At 39.8% G+C, this 23757-nt stretch overlaps 1 protein-coding gene across 1 annotated transcript in view; it reads right to left on the bottom strand.

Moving 5' to 3' along the window:
• Positions 1-23467, bottom strand: part of RSBN1L (round spermatid basic protein 1 like) — a 38954-nt gene extending 15487 nt beyond the window's left edge. Inside the window, exons 1-3 of the mRNA XM_060778316.2 lie at positions 22828-23467; positions 5997-6116; positions 1994-2637 (exon numbers count right to left, since the gene is read on the bottom strand). Coding sequence (XP_060634299.2) covers positions 1994-2637; positions 5997-6116; positions 22828-23401 — 1338 coding nt within the window. The 5' untranslated portion in view covers positions 23402-23467. The remainder of the gene's footprint in view (positions 1-1993; positions 2638-5996; positions 6117-22827) is intronic.
• Positions 23468-23757: the final 290 nt, after the last annotated feature.

Here is a 23757-nt window from a genome sequence, read left to right as displayed (position 1 = left end):
AGGCTCCATCAGCAGGGGTCTAGTGTCCAGATCAAGGAAATTATCAGTATCGTTTTATTCTATTTTAGTCAGTTTTACTGGAAGGCTATGTCCAGTTCTAGGCATCAACAAAGATACTGACATGTTAGATTGCATCCAAGAAAGACAATAATTATGATAAAATGTCTGTGGTGGAAGCTCCTTCTTTAAACAGAGGCTGGATGGCCATCTGTCAGGTGTGCTTTGAATAAGATTTTCCTTCTTCTTGTCAGGGGGTTGAATTGGATGGCCCACGACATCTCTTTCAACTCTATGATTCTGTATCTGAAGGTGGTATGAACTCTTATTCTTTAAGGCAGGGGTCCTCAAACTAAGGCCCGAGGGCCAGATGCGGCCCTCCAAGGTCATTTACCTGGCCCTCGCTCAGGGTCGACCTAAGTCAGAAACTACTTGAAAGCACATAACAACAACAACAATCCTATCTCATCAGCCAAAAGCAGGTCCACACTTCCCATTGAAATACTAAGAAGTTTATATTTGTTAACATTGTTCCTCATTTTAATTATTGTATTGTTTTTAAGTGTTTTTTACACTACAAATAAGATATTTACAGTGTGCATAGGAATTCATTCATGTTTTTTTTTCTAATTATAATCCAGCCCTCCAACAGTTTGAGGGACTGTACCTGGCCCTCTGCTTAAAAAGTTTGTGGACCCCTGCTTTAAGGTCTACAAAGCGAAGTTGGATGAGTTTTAATTGTTGTTGTTTAATTGCTGTTTTGTATATTACTGTATATGAACACATGTTGTGAACCGGCCTGAGACCCTCCTTGGAGGTGAGAAGACTGGTATATAAAACTTCTAAATAAATAAAATAATAAAATAAATTGTGTCTTCGTGCATCGCCGGGGGTTAGAGTAGATGACCTTTGTGATTCTTTACAACTCTGATTCTGTAATTCTTAGGTTTTAAATCATTCCTCCGTGCATTATTTTCCCCAACACCCTTTCCCCCACAAAAGTATACACTATTCAAAAATTATAAGAAAGTTTCTCCAAAAATATGCCTGGCAACTGTTAATTTTCAAACAATAACAGTAAAACATCTCACTTCCTAGTTACAATAGCCAAGGAATGAAACTATATACAAAACTAGAGGAACTGACGTGTCTCAAAGCAGTTATCTTTATAAAGGGCAAAGGGAAACCTCCAGTCCATGGACTTAATTCAGCCCATGAAAGGTTCAAATTCAACCAACCGATACAAAGCACCCATTGGTGTGCTCCATGCACATCTCACCTTACAATTGGGAAGACAAAACATACAGAGAAATCCTGTTATCTTATTCAATTTCAGGTATTACATTGCAGTAAGAGTATCCATATTCAGGAGTCATCTGCTTTGTTTCTCCACAAATCACTGTTATGAGTGTGCTCTCTGTACATCAGGTATGAAAGAACAATTTTTTTGCATGCGACACATAAAGTACCCCATCCCCAGTCATACACTGTCTGGAAGCAGCCATAGCCCATGCAATGAATTATAAGATAGCAGGTAAACTATTCTGGTTTTTTTATGTTCTACCAAGCATACCAGCATGTCCCAGCACATTTTGGATATTACTGCAGTATGACAATGAACATGGTGTAGGAGTTTGAGTGTTAATGGAGACCAAAATTCAAATGTCCACTCAGCCATTGAAACTCAGTAGGTAACAGTTGGAAAGTGACAGTCTTTCCGCCTCCGAAAGGGCAAAGGCAAACTCTCTCTAAGCAAATTCTACAAAGAAAACTGCTTGAAAGGTTTGTCTTATGGTCAATGTAAGTCAGAAATGACTTGAAATCACGTAACAGCAACAGCCAGGGGAAAAAAAATATTTCTGTTCTTCAAGCAACACTGTAGACTGGAGAAAATGCTAACATAGTTAACTTGCCAAGCATTCTCCTGTTTAGCATATTTTATTTATACAGAAGAAAAAAGATATGAGCATTAAGTCAAATGTTAAAAATATCTTACCTGAGCGTGAAAATTTGACATAGTTGTTGTTTCTATATCTTTCTTTCCCAAAATTTCCATTTTCACTGGTGAATTGGGAAAATTAAATGAAAAGTAGTCTAAAAAGTCAGGTAAATAAGTAGCTGCGCCATGAACAATTCCCATTACATAGTAAGCTGCACAGTTTTCATTTTCACGGAAAACCAGACCCACAAATTCCTCCGCAAATCTCTCCATCTCCACAGGAGACAAGTGGGAGAGTTCATTACTGTAGGCATGGACAACTGAAGCTCCTCCATTAGGCTGGTGTTCAATATGAATGAACTGTCTGAACTCCAATGTATCTAGGCTTTTCAGTTTGTCTTGAACCCGTGGCTCCTTTAGTGAGAGAAATGGAAATTCACTGTTCTCTGGTACCTTGTGCTCAGAATCCTTCTTGGGATCCAAATTTTTCCCATTGAAATCCTTAAGGTGATTATCAACAATGCCTTTGGAGTCTTGATCCTCAACATCAGAAAGCATTCCTGAGCAGATGGTCTGAATAGATTTACTGTACATTTTTGGACGCTTCCTTTTTTCACACTCTTTATGTTTCTTTTTCTTTTTCTTCTTTACTTTTTTAATCTGCAGTTCTTCTGCATTGCTTTTTGGTTTTTCCTTCACACCTATTAAAAGAAAGATATTTATTTTAATTTTTATGAGAAGGCACACAAAGGTAATAAAAAACCTATATGCCAAGTAAGACTAGGTGTACTGGAAGTCCACTTGAAGTGTAGGAATGATAGTTTTATTCTTGATCATTTATTAGAAAGTATAGCTGGAGTTCAAGCTAATCCGTTTTCTTGCCTGATGAACTGTATGCATACCATCATAATTACCAAGCCTAAATGAGGTGTGTGAAGTAATGCATGCAAAAAGGCAAGGTTCATCAAGTTAATCTTAATTTTCATCACAAGTAAAAAGATGCTTTATGAATACACAAGTAGATAGAGAAAATGGTAATGAATCCTTCTCATTTGTGAGTAAAATAATTAATCTCAATTTATTTTGTTATTTTCAGGAAAACCTCCACTTGTGGTTTTTTACATACCTCAGATGAAAAACTCTTACAGACATAACTGCAACAGAAATGCAACTAAAAGTTAAGAGAACTACTACAATATCTTAGTTTTAGTAAAAGGCCTAAATTAATGGATTTCCTTCGCACAGTTAAAACTAGTGCATCAGCTGCACCCATACCTTGAGACGCATCTCCATATACAAACCAGCCCGAGCCTTGTAATCTGCGGAGGAGGCCCTGCTCTCAGTCCCACCCCCATCTCAAGCACAGCTGGTGGGAACGAGAGACAGGCCTTCTCCGTGATCGCTCCCTTCCTTTGGAACTCCCTCCCAAAAGAATTAAAAACTGCTCCCTCTCCTCGCTTTCAAAAAACTGCTGAAAGCCCACGTGTGCACTTTGGCATATGGAGAGGAGGAAGACTAATATGCCTGACTTATCCTCTCATCTAGATATGTTAAACCTTGTCTAGAGACTGGAACTGACTTCAGCCCACTAGTTGTTGCACAATCCTTTTATAAAGTTTTAGCTATTGTTTTAATTGTTTTTATTTAATGTTAAATTTATATTCTGTTATATCTGTATAGGTTAAGTTGTTATCATCAGTTACTTTGTCTGTTATTAAGTTTAGAGTTAGGTTGCTTTTATATTATTTAAGATGGGTTTGTCCTGGTGTAATTTGTTCTTTTCGTTCATCTGGAGAGGCCCTGCTCTCGATCCCGCCAGCATCGCAGGCGCGATTGGTGGGGACGAGAGAGAGAGGGCCTTTTCAGTGGTGGCCCCTCGACTCTGGAACTCACTCCCTAAGGACATCAGGCAGGCCCCAACCCTGGCAGTCTTCAGGAGGAGCTTGAAGACGTGGTTGTTCCAGTGTGCCTTCCCGGAATAATGATCCCATAGCACTTTGTCCCTCTAAAACACTTTACATTTTTTAGGTCTGCTCGTATGTCTTTCCACAAACGCCACTATCACCTTTTCATCCATGTTTCAGCACTATTTCCAATTTTAATTTTACATTTGGCCTTCCCACAGTTTTAATGGTATGTTGTATTATTGATAATGTTATATTTTTATTGTCTATGTTCTTATTTTAATTGCTTGTATTGTTGTGATTATTGCTTGTATTGTTGTGTTCGGCCTCGGCCTCATGTAAGCCGCACCGAGTCCCTTGGGGAGATGGTAGCGGGGTACAAATAAAGTGTTATTATTATTATTATTATTATTATTATTTGTTTGAATGGTTCTTTCCCTTTTGGCATTACATGTTTGCCATACATGTTGGAAACCGCCCTGAGTCTCCTCGGGGAGATAGGGAGGTCTACAAATAAATTGTTGTTGTTGTTGCTGCTGACTAAGCCACACAAGAAATCTAGATCTGTTCAATTAATTTCTGGTCATATCATGAAGTAAATACATTCTTCAGTGAACCGTTTTATTTATTGGTGTGTGTATGTTAGGTATCTAAAAGCTCAAGCTGAAAAACATAACATAAATGTAAATTATTAGAAGGAGTCATTGCTGAAATACATAAGAACCAGAAAAATCCAACTCTATAAGACAAGGATAGAAGCATAACAAATTGTGACATACTAAGATGCTTCTCTTCACTGTTTTGTTCACTCAGCTAAGTTACCTTTTCTCCTCCTGATCCATCCACTTTTTCTTTCAAAAGTCATTGTCAACATTTCGATACTCTATAAGAGATACACCTCTTAATCCTTTCTACAATAATTCTTTTTGTAATTCTGCAAACTTTGGCATTCCCTCAAGCCTTTGGCTTTCTCCCACTTCTGAATTAACTGTATTATTTTAACTATAAAAACACTGTATTATTTTAACTATAAAAAACACTAGCACTTTGTTTTTTTATCACAATTAAAAACCACAAACTAGAAGTTATCTAAAATGCATGGCTGAATATTAAAGTCTCTGAGGAGAAAGAGAAGCTGAGCTTGTGCTTTGGGGGCCAGTGTACTACCTGAAGACCTGGATGGGTGATTTTTGGTTTTGAGCATGTGATCTCCTTGAGTGAATGGTCTAAGGGAGAGGGTGCTTTGCTAAATGATTTAATTGAGAGCAAAGCAAGCAGCCTGCTTATCGAGTCTTTGGAGCTTAGTAAACAGAAAGAGAAAAACAGGCATTAGAACTTTAGTTTACATCCTTGCATGGCAGGAAGTTAGGAATACATTGATTTTATGTTCCCTTCTAATTCTAAGATTCTATTTAAAAATTACCTGAAAAATAACATGAAACACTGGATGAGCTTCTCTAGAAAAGCTATTACATAACCAGTTTGAAGTAAACTCTACAAAAGGTCCCCATCAACCATAAGCTGAAAATGACTTGAAGGTGTTCTTCACGGTAACCTGATTCCATGTTGCTCAGAGTTCTACATATTAAATCTGTCACTTTAAAAATGGGCTTAGAAACAGACTGTGACCTAGTGCTGCTAACAAAATACAGATATCATAACATGGTCACTCAATTCTTGTGTAGCCATAGTCTATTTTCCTACATACTTGTAATTGTTACCAGCTAAAGGATGCTACTAAAGAATGGGCACATCCCACTTTCCATGGACACTAAATGGCAATGGGGGGAGCACACAAGGAAAGTGAGACCTGCAGGAAGCTGGATACTGTATAAACAAACTCTGCAATGACCAAAGAGTTCACGTCTGTGTTTGTCACTAATACTATATGAAACAAGAAGTCAACTACTTCATTAACTTTGATAAACACCACAGTTTTAAGTTTATATCAAGGTACAAAGCAATGCATTTCTCTACAGAGAATTCTGCCATCTAACATTTGTCTTCCTTCAGCACATAATCAAAAGTGAAATTATGAATCCTATTCACCATAATGTTAAAATAAAGTTTGATCCAAGCAGGATTATTAAATAATCTAATTATTTATGGAAAAACAGTATCATGTATATGGAAGAAGTTTTATTGAGCAAGCTTACCCTTCTGAAATAATTTCATTTCTCCATTCTCTTTCTTAATTTCTGACATCAACCTATGTTTCTTCTTTTCCTTCTGCTTTTCCTTGTCACTTTCTGATATTTTATCTCTGGTGATTTGATCTAAAAAGAAAAATTTTCATGCTCAGCCATAACATACTATAAATAGACATTATCACACTTATGTTTGGTATTAGTCAAGTAGATATATTATTTTGTTCTAAAGTAATTCTTGTGAATATTTACATGTTATTTGTAGAAGAGTAATTTAAAATTGAAATGTTTTGCAGTGAACAATTTAAAACAACAAAAATGTTCTTGCTATATCACCTTCTATACAAAGCACAGTAGAGTCTTGATTATCCAACATAAATGGGCTGGCAGAATGTTGGATAAGAAAAAATGTTGGATAATAAGGAGGGATTAAGGAAAAGCCTATTAAACATCAAATTACGTTATGATTTTACAAATTAAGCACCAAAACATCATGTTTTACAACAAATCAACAGAAAAAGCAGTTCAATAATGGTAATATTATGTAGTAATTACTGTATTTACGAATTTAGCACCAAAACATCGCAATATATTGAAACAGTTGTGGATCCGGACAGATTGCATTGGATGAAACAGAATGTTGGATGAAGGAAGGTTGGATAAGCGAGAGACTACTGTAATATCATACAGGTTGCTTCCCCAAAATATTTTCTTTATACACAACCATGTTTTTGAGAACAGAAATTTATATGGAAGAGTACCACCATTGATTTGCAATGTTTGACTGTGTTTCAGTCCACAAAATTGAATGCAACTCAAATTTTTAAAAATTTAATTACCATAAATACATGTTTTGGTTCTCATGTCAGCACTAATTTCAAAAAGGAATCTCCACCATTTTCATTTTTCAAATGATTTTTCAGTACAAAAATGGCAGACTTCAGTTAAATGGGAAGTTAGTGGGTTATTATATCAGACCTAAAATCTAATATGGCAATTGAATAAAAGAATCATAGCATCAAAGAACTGGAAGAAAACACAAGGACCATTTCACCTTCTACCATACAGAAATACTCACCTACAGAACCCCTGAAAGATATTCATCTAATGAGTATTAGAGTACTCACATCATTCCTTTACTCCCTCCCAACTTTACAGCCCTTGGAAGGCTCCAACACCATTTAATATAAGGTGCCTACTTTTCTGATACACAAGGGATACTGTAGGAAGAGAGATATTATCTTCTCATTTCAACTGGAACCAGTTCAAAATTGGAGCCTCTCAATATTTTGCACCTGTATGAGTGCATTCAAATTTAATGGCTAATGGTTAAATAATTGAATGGAGCCTCCTTATATGTAACAATATGAACCAGACAAATAATAGCTGATGACTGAGATTACATTCTCACACTTTTGAAAATCTGTAGAAGATCAGCAATCTTATTTTTGATTTTCAAAATAAGTATCCAATAAAATAAAGTTATTAACAGAATAGAATAAGGTTAAGCAATTCAAACACTTATATAGTCTTTTATGACAAATAATCTCTGTTACACGAGATTATATACATACAGCAAATATAAAATATTACTAAATTTTCCTTTATAAACTAGAGGAATAAAGGCAGAGAAAATTGTTTACAAAGAAAAGTCACTAACTTCTGTTTAAAGAGAAAAGAAAAAAACAAAAAGATTCTGGAAAATACTGGGAGAATGATTTCTATGCCCCATCAGGATCTAAACTGGGAAGAGGAACAGCCTATAAAAGTATCTCTTATGAAATGTTTTCTCTTTCGAAGAGATTTTTTAAAACAGAATTAGAACATGACATAGCTACAAGTTTAACAGATGAGACAAATACAGTGTAAACAGAATTAGAACATGACAGAACTACAAGCTTAAGAGATGAGAGAAATGTACAGTGTATCTCAAATACTGGAAGCCTTTGACAAGGTTCCCAATGATACTCTTTAGGACAAGCTGGTAAAATGTGGGCTAGATGATGTTACTGTTGCGTGCACTGGTAGCTGGCCGATAGGTAAATCTAAAGACTGCTCCCTGACAGTTCCTATTGATACTGTAGAAAAAGAACAAGTGGATGTTGCAGGATTCTGTCCTGGACCCATGGTTGTAATATAAATGACTTGAATGAAGGAGCATAAGTTGTATGTGCTAAATTTGCGTATGATTCAAAAATAGGAGGGGGGAAGGTTAAAATCTCAGAAGAGATGTTTCATCTACACACTTTCTTCCTTTAGTACAATTAATGTGCAAATCTGAAGAGATATTCGGGAGGATACTGGGGAGAGATTATCACGTTAAAGAAGAACTGAAAAATCAGAGTATGCAAGAAACTATCATGCGAATGTCAGAATTGTGATTGACTTTAGATTAGAAGATTGTGGGCCTTTTGCAATGAATAATGACTGACTTGATTTCAGACACATCCTAAGGTTTGTTTGTTTTTTACCTTTGTCACTTATTTCCAAGTTATAAAATGGTAGAAAACATTTACAAAAATCTTCAGCAAAAAAAGGAAATGTATTTGAAATACCGTATATACTCGTGTATAAACCGACCCGAGCATAAACCAAGGCACCTAATTTTACCACAAAAAAAACCTGAGAAAACTTCTTGGCTTGGGTATAAGCCGAGGGTGGGAAATGCAGCAGCTACTGGTAAATTTCAAAAATAAAATAGATACCAATAAAATTACATTAACTGAGGGATCGGTAGGTTAAATGTTTCTGAATAGTTACAATTTTTCGAAGAAAAACAGTAAGCTAGTTCTGTAAGTAGAAAAGGAGGGTCAACAAAACAATATGGTATCAACAATAACTCAATAATAATGATGATAATAATAATAATAATAATAATAATATATTTGTACTCCACCCTGTCTCCCCATGGGGTCTTAGGGTGACTTCCAGCATAGTAACAGGCAAACATTCAATGCCTATATAACAAAAAACCATTAAACTTTCAAATAAAGACAATACTAAACATTGTACAATAAGTTAAAATAAACAATTGCATTAAATAATTATCATTAAAAGCAATTTAAAAACTAGCCGAGGTGAATTGTCATATCAGTTCTTTTCCCTTCTCTCGGGCTTCTCCTAATAACACAGCCTAGATTACAGATTACTGATGTACCTTGCCGTTGGCTCGTGTTCAACTAGGACTCCTTTCATAGAATCCTAGAATTAGAAGGGACTTCTAAAAGCCGTCTAGTTCCATCCCCTTCATTCTGCCTTCATCCTGGGAAAGCACAATCGAAGCACCCCTGACAGATGGCCATCCAGCCATAACAACAGCAAGAGAGTTGGAAGGGACCTTCAAAGACCATCAAGTCCAAGGACCTTCTGCCTCCATGCAACAAAAGCACCCCTGACAGATGGCAACCCAGACTCACTAATAATAATAACAATAATAATATTAATACTAATAAAGAATTGGAAGAGACCCCTTGGGCCATCTTGTCCAACCTCTTTCTGCCTTTGTGCAGCAAAAACACAACCAAAGCACTCCTGACAGATGGCCACCCAACTCAATAACAACAATAAGAATAAAGAAGATAAAGTAAAATTGAGCGATATGAAACTAGAGTCATCCAATACAAACAAAATCAACTCTTCCAATCTGATCAGAGGTAGTTCTACTAGAGTCTAAATCAGTAGGTGGCTGTGAAAAATGAAAAACCAGAAAAACAGCTGCAAATGCATTCTGGAAAGATCTGTGGGAAACAGAAAAAGGTTACAACAAAAAAGCTGAGTGGATAAAAGACTTGGAAAATAAATTTTCGGAGAATAAAATGAGAACCTTGGAAATAACAACAGAAATGATCACTGAAAGAGTGAAGAAAGTCAAGAAGTGGACATCACCTGGCAATGATCAATTGCACGGATTTTGGCTTAAATATCTGATTAGCCTGCACTCAAAAATGACCGAACAATTCAATGAGGTGCTGCAAACTGGAAACATCAGTAAATGGATAACAACTGGGAAGACATATTTGATATAGAAAGATCCAGCAAAAGGGATCATACAGGAAACGACAAGCGAATAACATGCCTGCCAACAATGTTCAAACTGCTGACAGGCATAATAGCTGATCAAATCCAGGATTATTTGGAGGAAAATAACATCTTGCCAGTAGAACAAAAAGGCAATGAACGAAGAAGTAGGGGCAAGAAAGATCAGCTTCTAATTGACAAAATGATACTGGAGAATTGCAAAAGCTGCAAAACAAACCTCTATACAATGTGGATTGATTACAAAAAAGCATTTGACTCACTGCCACATTGTTGGATTATCAAGTATCTAGATGTCATCGGGGTTTGTGAAAATATTAGAAAATTTACCAAAAATGCAATGAAACAATGGAAAACTGAGTTGTTCATAGGCAATGAAAGCTATGAAACTGTTAACATCAAGAGAGGAATTTTCCAGAGCGATTCACTGTCACCACTGCTGTTCATCATTGCAATGATCCCACTGTCAGTAATTCTACAGAAAACAAACCTGGGCTACCAAAGAGCAAGAAATCAACCAACGATTTCCCACTCTCTGTACATGGATGATATAAAGCTTTATGGAAATTCAGAAACTGAAATCCAGTCACTGACCAACACAGTCAGAATCTTCAGCACTGACATCAGTATGGAGTTCGGCCTAGACAAATGTGCCACAGTGGCATTAAAGAAAGGGAAAATTACTCAGAGTGAGGGCATAGAGATGCCAAACAGACAAACCATAAAATGCAATCAGCCTGAAGCCTATAAATATCTGGGCATACTACAGTTGGACAATATCAAGCATGGACATGTGAAAAATATGGTCAGCAAATAATATATCCAAAGAGTCAGAAAGATTTTGAAGAAAAAATTAAATGACGGAAAAACAATCAAAGCTACCTGGGCCATCCCCGTCATTAGATACACTGCTGGAATTGTGAACTGGACACAAGCATAGATGGATGATCTGGACAGAAAAACAAGAAAACTAATGACAATCCACTACTCATTACACCTGCGTAGTGATGTCGACAGAGTTTACCTGCCCAGAAAATCAGGAGGCAGAGGGCTTCTGCAAGTGAAACAAATGGTAGAAAAAGAGAAACATGCACTGACACATTATGTGAAAGTCAAAAACCAACATTGAGGGAAGTCAATAGTAGTAAACTGCTTAAAGTGCAAAAGTCAAAGAGTGAATACCATAAAAACACAATCCAATGCAGAAGAGTAATCTGGCAAAAGAAGGCTCTCCATGGACAGTTCCTGGGAAAAATTGAGAGCCAAATTGACAAAGAAAAAACATGGTTGTGGCTCACAAATGGAACTTTGAAAAAGGAGACAGAGGGCCTGATTCTGGCAGCCCAAGAACAAGCCATTAGAACAAATGCCATCAAAAACCCCTTGGGCTATGTAGTCCAACCCCCTTCTGCCTTCATGTAGCAAAAGCACAAGCAAGACACCCCAGACAGATGGCCATCTAGATCTGAAACTGGACAGATAGGTTTTATACCTGTGTATGCTGAACACATGAAGGTTGTGAGTGAACCAAATATGTTATTTTATCAAAGTCTACTACCTCATAGTTTTCTCTTGAGTGTATGATAAAGAACAAGGTGTTTTGTGGAAGAGTAGATATGTATTTTGGCCACTGAAAAACACTTCTGAAGCACTGCTGTTTTGATGCACTGGTAAGGCAAGGGAGGTGAGGGAGCACTCTGCACGTACCCCAGGGAACCCTGTCTCTCACCATCTTAACATGCTGCACTGGAGGCTGGGTGCCTGCACCGAGGAGGAGGGGGAGCCGGCGAATGAGGAGGCAGTGTTGCCGGTGGAGGTGACCATGGAAGCACTGGGCTTCTACGAAGACAGGAAGACAGGAAGACAGGAAGACGGGAAGGGAGGGAGGGAGGGAGGGAGGGAGGGAGGAGGAGGAGGAGGCAGTGGTGCCAGTGGAGGAGGCCATGGAAGCGCTGGGCTTCTGTGAAGGAAGAAAAGAAGGAAGGAAGGAAGGGAGCTAACAAGGCAAAGCAAGAAGGCAAGAAGCAGCGAGGGAGGATGGAAGGAAAGGAAGGGATGAGAAAGGGGGTGTGGCCTGGCCCAAGCTTCTGCCTTCCTGCAGGCTTGCAAAAATACAGTGAATGCACCTCTTGCTTCCAAGAGATGTTTTCAATGTGCTTACACCAGACTACGCTCCCTTTCTCATCCCTTCCTGCCCTCCCTCACTCCCTCCTTCGTTGCCTCTTGCCTTCTTGCTTTGCCTTGTTAGCTCCCTTCCTTCCTTCTTTTCTTCCTTCACAGAAGCCCAGCGCTTCCATGGCCTCCTCCACTGGCACCACTGCCTCCTCCTTAGTACAGGCGCCCACCCTCCAGCTCGGCATGTTAAAATGATGAGAGACAGACAGGGTGTGCTGAGGCACATGCAGTGTGCCCCCCTCCCTCCCTTGTACTGACCAGTGACCTGGTGTCTCCATGGAGCAGACCAGTGGAGGACCAGAGGTAACAGCAGTCTCCTCTTGCTTCCCCAGCTTGCTCCATGGAGCCAGCTTCAGAGCTTTTTTCCTTCAGCCTCCCACCCTGGCTTATACCTTGGCTCGAATATAAGCCGAGGTGGACTTTTTCAGTCCCTAAAAAGACTGAAAAACTTGGCTTATGTTTGAGTATATATGTTAAGTAAAAAAGATTACCATTAACTTGTTCAAGGTCATTAGACTAAGATCCCAAGGTTTCTTCTATTGTATCTCTTACCACAATGCTCTGCACTCATCTGTATAACAGTATGCAGTGCCTCACTTATCTCATTTAATGAATTTAATGACAATCAAAAACATGGACATTATGTCCATATTATGTAGAAATACCTTTTTACCTTTTTGAAAGCACTGAACACTTACATAAAGTTAAACATAAAGAGATTACATTCCAATTAAGTGATTTCAGTAGGTGTGTATAGAAAACTAAAATATATCTGTGTAAGCAAACATGAGTTTGGCAGAGCAATGGGCACGTGGTATGCATGACAAAATGTTTGGATTATGTTTCTTTGTTGAATAAAGGGTATTATATAATTGTAAACCAATGTGTTTTCATTGTTATAGCAACCAGTTTGTTTGCATGCTTGTTTATGAAATTCATCAATTTCTAAACATGAAATTTGATTGGAATATATCTACCACGCCGCAATACTGTAAGTCAAAATCTACTATATTAGTTTAATGTTGTACCTATTTCTCCAAATTTTAATCAAAATTTGGAACCTGTAGAGCATGACTCTGAAATATTAATTTCTCTTGGTTATGCAACTATTGCACACATCCCTTATCTAGAAATCCAATATATAATATACTCAAATCCAAAATAGTTCACATAGGTGGCTGAGATAATAACACTTTTGCTTTTGGATGGTTTGATATACACAAACTCTGTTTCACACACAAAATTATTATAAATACTGAATAAAATTGCTTTTCGGGGTATGTGTATTTGAAATATAAATCAATTTGTGTTTAGACTCCAAGATAGCTCATTGCATGTGTGTGTGTGTGCGTGCAAATATAAGTATTTAAAAAACTGAGGCAAGGGAAAAAAAGATCCAAACACTTCTGGTCCCAGACAACTGGGATCAGGGATACTTGATTTGTATTTTATATATTGCCCCTACAATCGCTTTTTTAAAAAACAGAAAGGGTGGTTAAAATCTGAAAGAATTACGAAGCTAGGTCATGATTCCTTCAATTGTTTTTTGCATCCATTTCAGATATTTATTTTAAGAATGCCATTAATATTTTATAACTTGAAAGCCATGTGAGGGGAAAATATGTCCTAACTATTCAGTGTCTTCGTGCTGGTACATGCTAGTATCATTTAAAAAAATGTTCTATACAAATAAGGACTTCAAAAAAATAATACTTTTCTTTTCAAAGTTATATTTTAGAAGATTCTCTCCTTCTGTATGACCTATTTGTTTATTTATTTATTTATTTATTTGTTTATTGTATTTGTATACCGCCTTCTCAGCCATCAGGCGACTCAGGGCAGTTCCTAAGTATGCTCTCTTTATGCATTTTTAAAACAGAGGAAAGTATTTGTTACATATCCTTAACTAACCCCTTGATCTTATCCACAGATCATAGCAAAATCCCTAATTTTTGGCCCCATAACACCATAACCTGCCCTCAACTTATACACATATTTATGGTATGATGTTTTCTGACTTATTGTATTGTCTTAACAAATATCAAAAGATGTTGAAAAGCCATGACTTCAACTTCTATGGAATAGGTTGCATTTTTATTCACAATTGGCTCTCATAATGGGTCCCCTGATGCACAGTGGGTTAAACCACTGAGCTGCTGAACTTGCTGACCAAAAGGTCAGCAGTTTGAATCCAGGGAGCAGGATGAGCTCCCGCTGTTAGCCCCAGCTTCTGCTAACCTAGCAATTTGAAAACATGCAAATGTGTGTAGATCAATAGGTACTGCTTCTGAGGGAAGGTAACGGTGCTCCATGCTGTCATGCTGGCCACAAGATCTTGGAGCTGTCTATGAACAATGCCGGCTCTTTGGCTTAGAAATGGAGATGAGCATTACCTCTATCCCCCCGCCCCAGAGTCAGACATGTCTAGACTTAATGTCATGGGAAACCTTTACCTTTACTATCAGCTTTCATTAATTAATTAAAAAGCTACCATTTCCAAACCAATGAAAGAGGCTGTAATGTCTGGCACTACAGTACATGAAAAATTAACCGTTAACTGTAAAGTTGATAGAGGGGAAACAGGACAGATATGTTTCCTGAGATATGGCACTCATTTGATTTTGCAAACAATACATCCAATATCCTGAAACTGCTATGGGCTCTGCATATATATTTAAAAGAGTTGTTACAATTTCTTTGATTTTTGAAAGTGAAAATTAAGGCTTATTCATTGGAATAGAAGAAAAGAAAAAACCCTTTATACTGTATTAGACAACTGCTCTATTTTAAAGGGTTTCTTTCAAATATAATCATTCAGTCATAGTCTGACATTTTTATCACAATTTTAAAAACACTGATTTCAAAAGATGTCAAATACATTTTGATAAAGATATTCAATCTATATAAAATAAAATTTAAAAAGTATTCTAAAGGCATTTTCTTTTAAGTTACGTTGGTTGAATTTGTTGGCATATACTTGAATATTTATTTATTTATAGTATTGGTATACCACTTTTCCCACCCCTGGGGGAACTCAAAGCAGTTTACACAGAAATAGAGGCAAAATTCAATGCCTTACAAACATACACCAAATCACAATCAACACCATATAAGTAAGCATTAAATCAATAGGACAATTAATCATAAGATAAAAGACATTTAAAACATGAAACATAAGACTTAAAACACCTAATAAAACATTAAAATCATATATTTCAAGTACATAGACCAGGCCATTCCAAATGTCGATTGCACATGTTCCATATTTGTTTCTTGTACTGCATTACTATACTAGTCAAAACCTTGGTTCCATAACCATGCACTTTAGTTTCCCCAGTAACATATCAGTCCTACATACAAAATAAGAGACAATGGAATGTAGAGTTCGAAGTACAAGCATTCCTTACACTTAGTGCTACAAAATGTTAAATGTTAAGGGAATCCTGAAATGGACAAATAATACAATTTAAACTCAGCCCTTGGACAGGCAATATTAAAATGTCAATTCTCCTAAGTGAGATTATAACGTTGCTTATCACCTAAGAAAAACATTTCAGTCTTATGACACTTCTGCAAAATTATCCACATCTCAAGGTCACAGAGGGGAAGAAAAGATGGTATTATAATAAGGTGTTCATATTAAGATTAGTTCTACACAGTATTTTTTAAGAATGTCTATTATAATGCTACTCCTATGTCACTATACTATAGAAACATTCTATCCTAAGTATATGTCACTCAATTTCCTGGAGAAGGAATCGGAAAGGTTACAAAATATAATTCTCAGTATGTAGCACAGGAAGCTTTAGATTCTGATCTTTGATACTTTCATCTGGCATATGTTGTAATCGCCATGGCAAGAAGCAGAGGTACAGTGAATTTCTATAGGAATACATTGTTCAGTGGTTGTGATCTTCCTGACAAGCCAGTCTACAAGACATCTAACTCAGGACACATTTTTGACCCTTTTTAATCACCTGGACTGCATGGAAGAAAAAGATGAAATTGTGCAGCAATCAACTAATTCTTCCACCACAATAATCCATGGTCCTCCAAGGGACACCTCCACAGCATATTGACATGCTGGTTGGCATTCAGAGGAGTTAAGATAGCTAATCACACTTGTAAGGATACATGTTTCCCATCTCAGACTTACATTGTCCTACAAGTCTGACATCTCATTCAGGCATGTATCCTACAGAAGTAATACTGAAAGAACCACCCGTAATGAGTCAAGCCCTTGTCCACTATCCAGAATGAACATTCTTTAGTACAAAGCACTTCTTTATCTCTATTTGGAAGTGCTTTTAGACATTGGGGAAATCAATGAGGAAAGAACTATGTGAAGAAAAGCAGATCTGGGTATGTTAGTGCTGAAAGTTCAAATCATCTGGACGATGCTTCATATCTAGAGAAGCATAATACTGTTCCAGATTGTTTAGTCAGGTGTCCGTAGCCATATGAGGAATACATATTTTTCAGAAAGTTTTTGTTTCCACTTCTAAATACATCAATATTGGAAAAACAAACTTCTTGATTATTTATTTCCTTTATTTTCTTTCCCCCCCAATACGGCCATCTTATATGTTCTTGTAACACTTACGAAGCAGATTAGTCTGAGAGCTAGTGACTCAGTGGTTCTCAACCTGTGGGCCCCCAAGTGTTTTGGCCTTCAACTCCCAGAAATCCTAACTGCTGGTAAACTGGCTGGGATTTCTGGGAGTTGTAGGCCAAAAACATCTGGGGACCCCAGGTTGAGAACCACTGTAGTGACTGGTTCAAGGTCACCTAGAGCTGAAATATGAGCCTACAATCCAATACAATCTAGTATAGCACTGACTACAAATTATTAGTTAAAAAATCAGTACCAGAACTATTTTAAGGGGATATCACATCAAATTAAAAAAATAATTGACTAAAAAAATTAACATTTTCACTTTCAATTAGTATTTGCTATACTGAATGTGTATATAGTTACTTTTAACATCTGCAGTCAGTGGAGTTGCCACAACAGGGGGATTGTATGCTCCCTGTGCGACAGCCCAGTTAACAACATGGCTGCAGTGCATTGGACTATTTGCAGCTTCTGAACAGTCTTTGAAGGCAATCCAACGTAGAGCATGTTGCAGTAGTCTAAACGGGATGTAACAAGAGCATGGACTACCGTGGCCAAGTCAGTATCTACATGGTTTCACAATTGACATCTCAGAATCAAGCTAAATGCACGATAACAGCCATGGTTTTTTTTATTAACATACCTGCCCAATTCACACAGCAAGGTGATGCTGTTTTTATGTGTGGTTTTTTTCATGAAATAAACTGAAGCCTCACTCAACTTCCCTTGCTGGGATACTTAGTTTCAAACAATTTTCTGTCAAACTTGGTTCCTTTCCAGAAACAGAGCCATATATGCACTAATGTGAACTGAAAGGTGGATAATTTTCACTCCTCTCATATGTGTACTTTGGTTCCTTTGCTTTTTTATGTGAAAGACAGCACATGGCTGCCCAATCACATTTACTCTGAACCTAAAAAACTTATACCAGTCACGGTGGTTTATGTCTCTGATAGACATCCTGTCATTAAACACAGTCAATTTTTGTAGAATTCTTAATAGGAGTTAAGAAGAAGCAACTCAAAAGGATTTCCTTCAATGTCAAATCTAAAGGCTTATACAAATATTTGGACTTAGCTTTAAGGATATGAGGGAAAACTCAGTAGCCTACCATGATTAATTCTCAATGAACTGAAGCATCAAAGGCTTCAATGTATGCTTGCTTAAGAAGGAATCACATGAATTTCTTAATAAATGTTTTTACTTAATGCTGCAGGTCTCCTTTTAATGCAATTCAGAAACTGAACAGATCAATACAATCACTCTAATTCAGCACAGCTTGGCTGTTATGGAATTCTACAATGCTAACAAACTGATCATATTTGAATTTTTCCATATCTGTTTAGTATGATTCAGAAACCACACTGATTTATGAAGCAATTTTTATTTCTAAGGTATTATGTACTTTTGATAAACAAAGCCTATTCCTATATTTCAGCTAAGATGGCTGCCATGAATTTTTTTCTTGCACTTGTGTAAGTCAGTTGCTATTAAAACTATTGACCTGTCCACTTGCAATTCTGTTCAAAAGTAACACTTTGGTCACAGGGCTGTACTTGGTGTTATCTTCAACCCTACCATTCAGATATGTAGAGAGGTATGTGCTCTTTACAGTTTTGTAATTGTGTTATGGGCTACTTCGCGAACATTATTCCTTTTTTATTGCAGCCTTCCACAAATTCAAGGTCAATTACCAACCCTGCCACCAGGGCCGTAGCCAGAAAAATTTTTTGGGAGGGGTTGAAATTTTCGGGGGGGGGGGGGTTGAAAATTTCGCAGGGGGTGGTGGTGGTGGTGTTGAAACCTGCCTCCTAGCTCACGCTGAAGCAAAGACCATAACAGTGGGCAGAGCAGCCTTCAATAGCCTGCAGCTCTGCCCCTGTCAACCACCTCCACCAAGCCTGGCCTCCTTAATGAGAGCATTCAACACACACACACACAACTTGTTTGCTTCACTACATCGGCTATTGCTGCAAGTAATGACAGTGTGAATAAATTGTCAATATTTGCTTGAGATAGTGCTTACAGTTCTGGAGGGACTCTTAATTTTTTGCATCTCATAGACTTAGCATGGAGATTTGGTTAACCAGTTAAAATTCATGAGTAAACCAAGTTTTAAAAAAAAATCTGAAACATTTTTTGGGGGGGGGTTGAACCCCCAACCCCCTCACCCCCCCCCCCTCGCTACAGGCCTGCCTGCCACCACTTCTTTCACATTTGAAGCCTACAAATGATTACTTATGTGGAACAGACTACCCAAATTCCTTATATAGGTAAAGAAACAGAATTGCTAGCTGCATCAAGTCCATGTAGGGGCGAGTAAAATTATATTCATGCCAAATTCAAATACACTGATCTTTAAATATTCTCCTTTAGAAATATGCACAAGTGTACTCAGGAGGGCTTACCTCCTAGTAAACAGTCCATTAATTAGGCCATCCAAATCTTATCCAGCTCATCTTTTAAGAAACCATGATGGCTGAAGCATATGCTAGGGAAACATGCCATTTCTAATTTGTAAGACCAAAATAATTTAAGGCTCACTATTAACACTCAAATAACCAAAACAGATACACACATATTTGGAACGAGCATCTCACAAAGCACTTTCTGATCTCTTAAACAAAATCTATCAAAGTTAATTTGATTAACAAGCTGCCAGAAACCGATCCTTCCACGCTACCAAAGTTTGATTTCCATTATAACACTAGAAAGCATTATATTTCATTTCTGAATCCAGTTGAGGCCTTTGCCACCTAGCAGAAGGAAGTTGTTTCCCTAATGGGTCTGGAAAGCAAAGGAAGGCCTCAGGCAAGAGCCCTTTCCACACACCCTTTTTTGACAGGAGTAGATAAGCCTGCGTCTCTGCTGCCAGAGCCACCTTCTAAAAAAAAAAAAAAAGATACAAGAAAATCACACATCATCCTCACTGGGGGCCTTTCCAGACAGGCTCTATATCCCAGGAACAGATCCCAGGTTTTCTGTTCATGCCAGATTATCTGGCAGTGCAGACTCATGTAATGAAAGGTCTATGGATAGGGCTTTAATGACGGAGATGGGATGAGATATAAATAAAGATTGATTGATGTAATCCAGTTCAAAGCAGAAAACCTGGGATCAGATCCTGCGATATAGGGCCTGTCTGGAAGGGCCCTGAACAGCCTTCAGTTTTTGTTTTGCTGGGCTTGGTCCCCATGTAAGCCACTCCAAGTCCCCTTGGGGAGATGGTGGCAGAATATAAAAATAAAATTATTAGTATCATTATTATTCAACCCTTTCCTGATGCAGCTGTTTAGATCAGGACTTCTACTTGCGACCCCTTTTCTGTCCAAGAAATGTGTGTATGACCCCAGATATATAGACACATGAAACAGGTCTAGAAATCAAAGCATTTACAGACAAGTCAGCATTTGCAAGACTTGTGAAGCAGGGTGATTTGCCTGAAGCAATTTTCTGCAGAGTCCACTGTAAACACTGCCATGTTGTCGGGGAAAGAGATTTGTGTAAATACCAAGGTGGGAGCTCAGAACCTTGGCCATATTTTTATTTCATGATCCCAGTGCTGTGCTTAAGGGGCAGGGCCCCAACGGTTCTGGTCCAGATTACCTGTCTGAACATATCTCCTGCTATGAACCATCATGATGCTTAAGATCATCAGGAGAGGCCCTGCTCTCGATCTCACCACTCTCGCAAACGTGGTTGGGGAGGACGAAAGACAAGGCCTTCTCGGCAGTGGCCCCCCATCTGTGGAACTCTCTCCCTAAGAACATCAGGTTGGCCACCTCCCTCCTGTCCTTCAGAAGACAATTGAAGACCTGGTTCTGGGGGCAGGCCAGACTAGAGGATAGCGGGAATATGGAAAGGAATTTTGGAATTTTTACGACATTGGATTCTCCTGGCTTGGTTTTTGGCTTTACTGGCACGTTAATATATTCTTAAATGAATGTATTGATGATTTTGTATAATGTTTTTAAAAACATTTTACTGTTTTAATTGTAATTTTATGGTGTATATGTTGTTAGCATCATTTGATGCTTATGTGAGGCCGCCCTTATGGGGAGAAGGGTGGGGTAGAAATGTACGAAATAATAATAATAATAATAATAATAATAATAAAGAAGCAGCGCTTGAGAGAATCCCCCCCCCCACCCTGAGGAGGAGAAGGAGGTGGGGGGGGGGAGGATCTGGTCCAAAGACAGAGGGCCCTTCCACACTATTTATTTATTTACTAGCCGTCCTCTGTCACGCGTTGCTGTGGCCCACATGGGGGTTCTATGTGGGGGGCTTGACCCAGTTCTATCGTTGATGGGCCCGGTCCTGTTCAACATCTTTATTAATGACTTAGATGAAGGGCTAGAAGGCATGATCATCAAGTTTGCAGACGACACCAAATAGGGAGGGATAGCCAATAGTCCAGAGGACAGGAGCAGAATTCAAAATGATCTTGACAGATTAGAGAGATGGACCAAAACTAACAAAATGAAGTTCAACAGTGACAAATGCAAGATACTCCACTTTGGCAGGAAAAACGAAATGCAAAGATACAGAATAGGGGACAATGCCTGGCTCGAGAGCAGTACGTGTGAAAAAGATCTTGGAGTCCTCGTGGACAAGAAGTTAAACATGAGCTAACAATGTGATGTGGCGGCAAAAAAAGCCAATGGGATTTTGGCCTGCATCAATAGGAGCATAGTGTCTAAATCTAGGGAGGTAATGCTACCCCTCTATTCTTCTCTGGTTAGACCACACCTGGAAGATTGTGTCCAATTCTGGGCACCACAATTCAAGAGAGATATTGACAAGCTGGAATGTATCCAGAGGAGGGTGACTAAAATGATCCAGGGTCTGGAGAACAAGCCCTATGAGGAGCGGCTTAAGGAGCTGGGCATGTTTAGCCTGAAGAAGAGAAGGCTGAGAGGAGATATGATAGCCATGTATAAATATGTGAGAGGAAGCCACAGGGAGGAGGGAGCAAGCTTGTTTTCTGCTTCCTTGGAGACTAGGACACGGATCAATGGCTTCAAACTACAAGAGAGGAGATTCCATCTGAACATGAGGAAGAACTTCCTGACTGTGAGAGCCGTTCAGCAGTGGAACTCTCTGCCCCGGAGTGTGGTGGAGGCTCCTTCTTTGGAAGCTTTTAAACAATGTGAAAATTGCCTCTTGTGTTGTATCTTAAAAGAGAAGACCTGGGGGAATGGGCCATTTTTGAGGGGAAGAATCAGGACTTAAAAGCCAAGTGTCACATATGTAACACTTCCCAGTAGTAAAACCAGTAGTTCTCAACCTGGGGTCCACAGATGTTTTTGGCATTCAACTCCCAGAAATCCTAACAGCTGGTAAAATGGCTGAGATTTCTGGGAGTTGTAGGCCAAAAACATCTGGGGACCCCAGCTTGAGAACCACTGTTTTAAACAGAGGCTGGATGGCCATCTGTCAGGGGTGATTGGAATGCAATATTCCTGCTTCTTGGCAGGGGGTTGGACTGGATGGCCCATGAGGTCTCTTCCAACTCTTTGATTCTATGATTGGTTGGGGGGGGGGCACCAAAATAGTTTGTTTACCGTTGAAAATTGCCTAGGGCCGTCTCTGCCTATGACTCACTTTCAGTGAAGCCTCACTGGAATCAATAATACTTATTTATATGACTGGAAATATAGAGGATTATCCTGTTATCAGGTAATAAAATGCCCATATGCATGGGGCTATTAGGATAACGATACAAAAGGTTTGCTAGGGTAGATCCTCAGCCCCCCTCCCTTTTGAATCAAACTCAACCCCCCCCCCCCCGAATCAAACTCAGCACCCCCCGAATCATAATCTTGGCTACGGGCCTGGCAGGCAGCATGTTTATTCCATGTGGAGGAAGGCAGGCAGGCGGGCAAGCGAGGCAGCCATTCCGCTGGAGGCGCCTGCCCTTGACATACACACACACACCCACCCAAAAGGCCAGCAGAAGGCCTTGGGGGCGGCAGACACGACCCTCCACGCTCCCCCCACCACCCGGTGTCTCACCTTCCTGGCGGCGGCGGTGTCGGTGATGGCGGTGGGGCTGCTGCTGGAGCGCCCGGGCCCGGGCCTGGGCCGGCGGGAGCAGCACCTTGACCTCGCCGTTCTCCTCCCAGCCCTTCCGCTTCTCCTTGTCCCGCTTCTCCTTGGGCCTCTTCGTCTTGCCTCCTTCGACGGCGACGGCCAAGCGGTGCTGATGGTGCTGGTGCGCCGAGGGCGGCGGCAGGAGCAACTTGGGAGGCAAGTGAGGCGGGAAAGAGAAGGACCCCGCGCCGGATGAGCCGCTGCTGCTGCTACTGCTGGCGGCGGCTCCGGAGGAAAAGGCGGCGAGGCTCCACAAGGAGGGCTGTGGCGGCGGCTTCCTATTGCTGCTGCTGCTGCCGCCGCCCTCGCCGTTGACACGCTTGGGGCCTTTGAGGCCGCGCTCTTCGGCGGCTTTGGCGCGCTTGGAAGGCGGCTGGAAGCCCCGCGGGGGAGGCCTGGCGTTGGACGGGAAGGGCTCCTGCGGCGGAGGGAGCGGGAGCAGCAGCGGCGGCGCCACCGTCGCGCCTCGGACGGGACTCAGCGGCGGCTCCGCCATTTTGAGATCCTGCTTCTATTTACCTCACGGCGCCCAGAGAGAGAGAGAGAGAGAGAGCGCGAGCGCGAGAGAGGGGGGCGGGGCGGGGCTGGACAGCGCCCAATACAAACGAGTACAGGAGAAGAGTGGCAGGCGGCGCGACCAATAGCGGGACAGCGCCACGAGGCGGGAGTTGGGTGCCTGCTCTTGTAGCTCAGTCGCTGCGAGTGGCGCAGTTTGGGAGGCGGCATCCGAGGAGGCTGGGCGTCTTCTTCTTCACGGAGCTGAGGGCCAGCGAACAGCCGCTTCTTTCTCTGCCACTTGGTAATACTGTCCGAAACAAGGCGGGTGAGGAGGAAAGGGCCCCGGGAAGTGCC

Source organism: Anolis sagrei, chromosome 5 (genome assembly GCF_037176765.1).
Source record: "Anolis sagrei isolate rAnoSag1 chromosome 5, rAnoSag1.mat, whole genome shotgun sequence".
Classification (NCBI taxonomy): domain Eukaryota; kingdom Metazoa; phylum Chordata; class Lepidosauria; order Squamata; family Dactyloidae; genus Anolis; species Anolis sagrei.
This window is presented reverse-complemented; position numbering and strand designations above follow the sequence as displayed.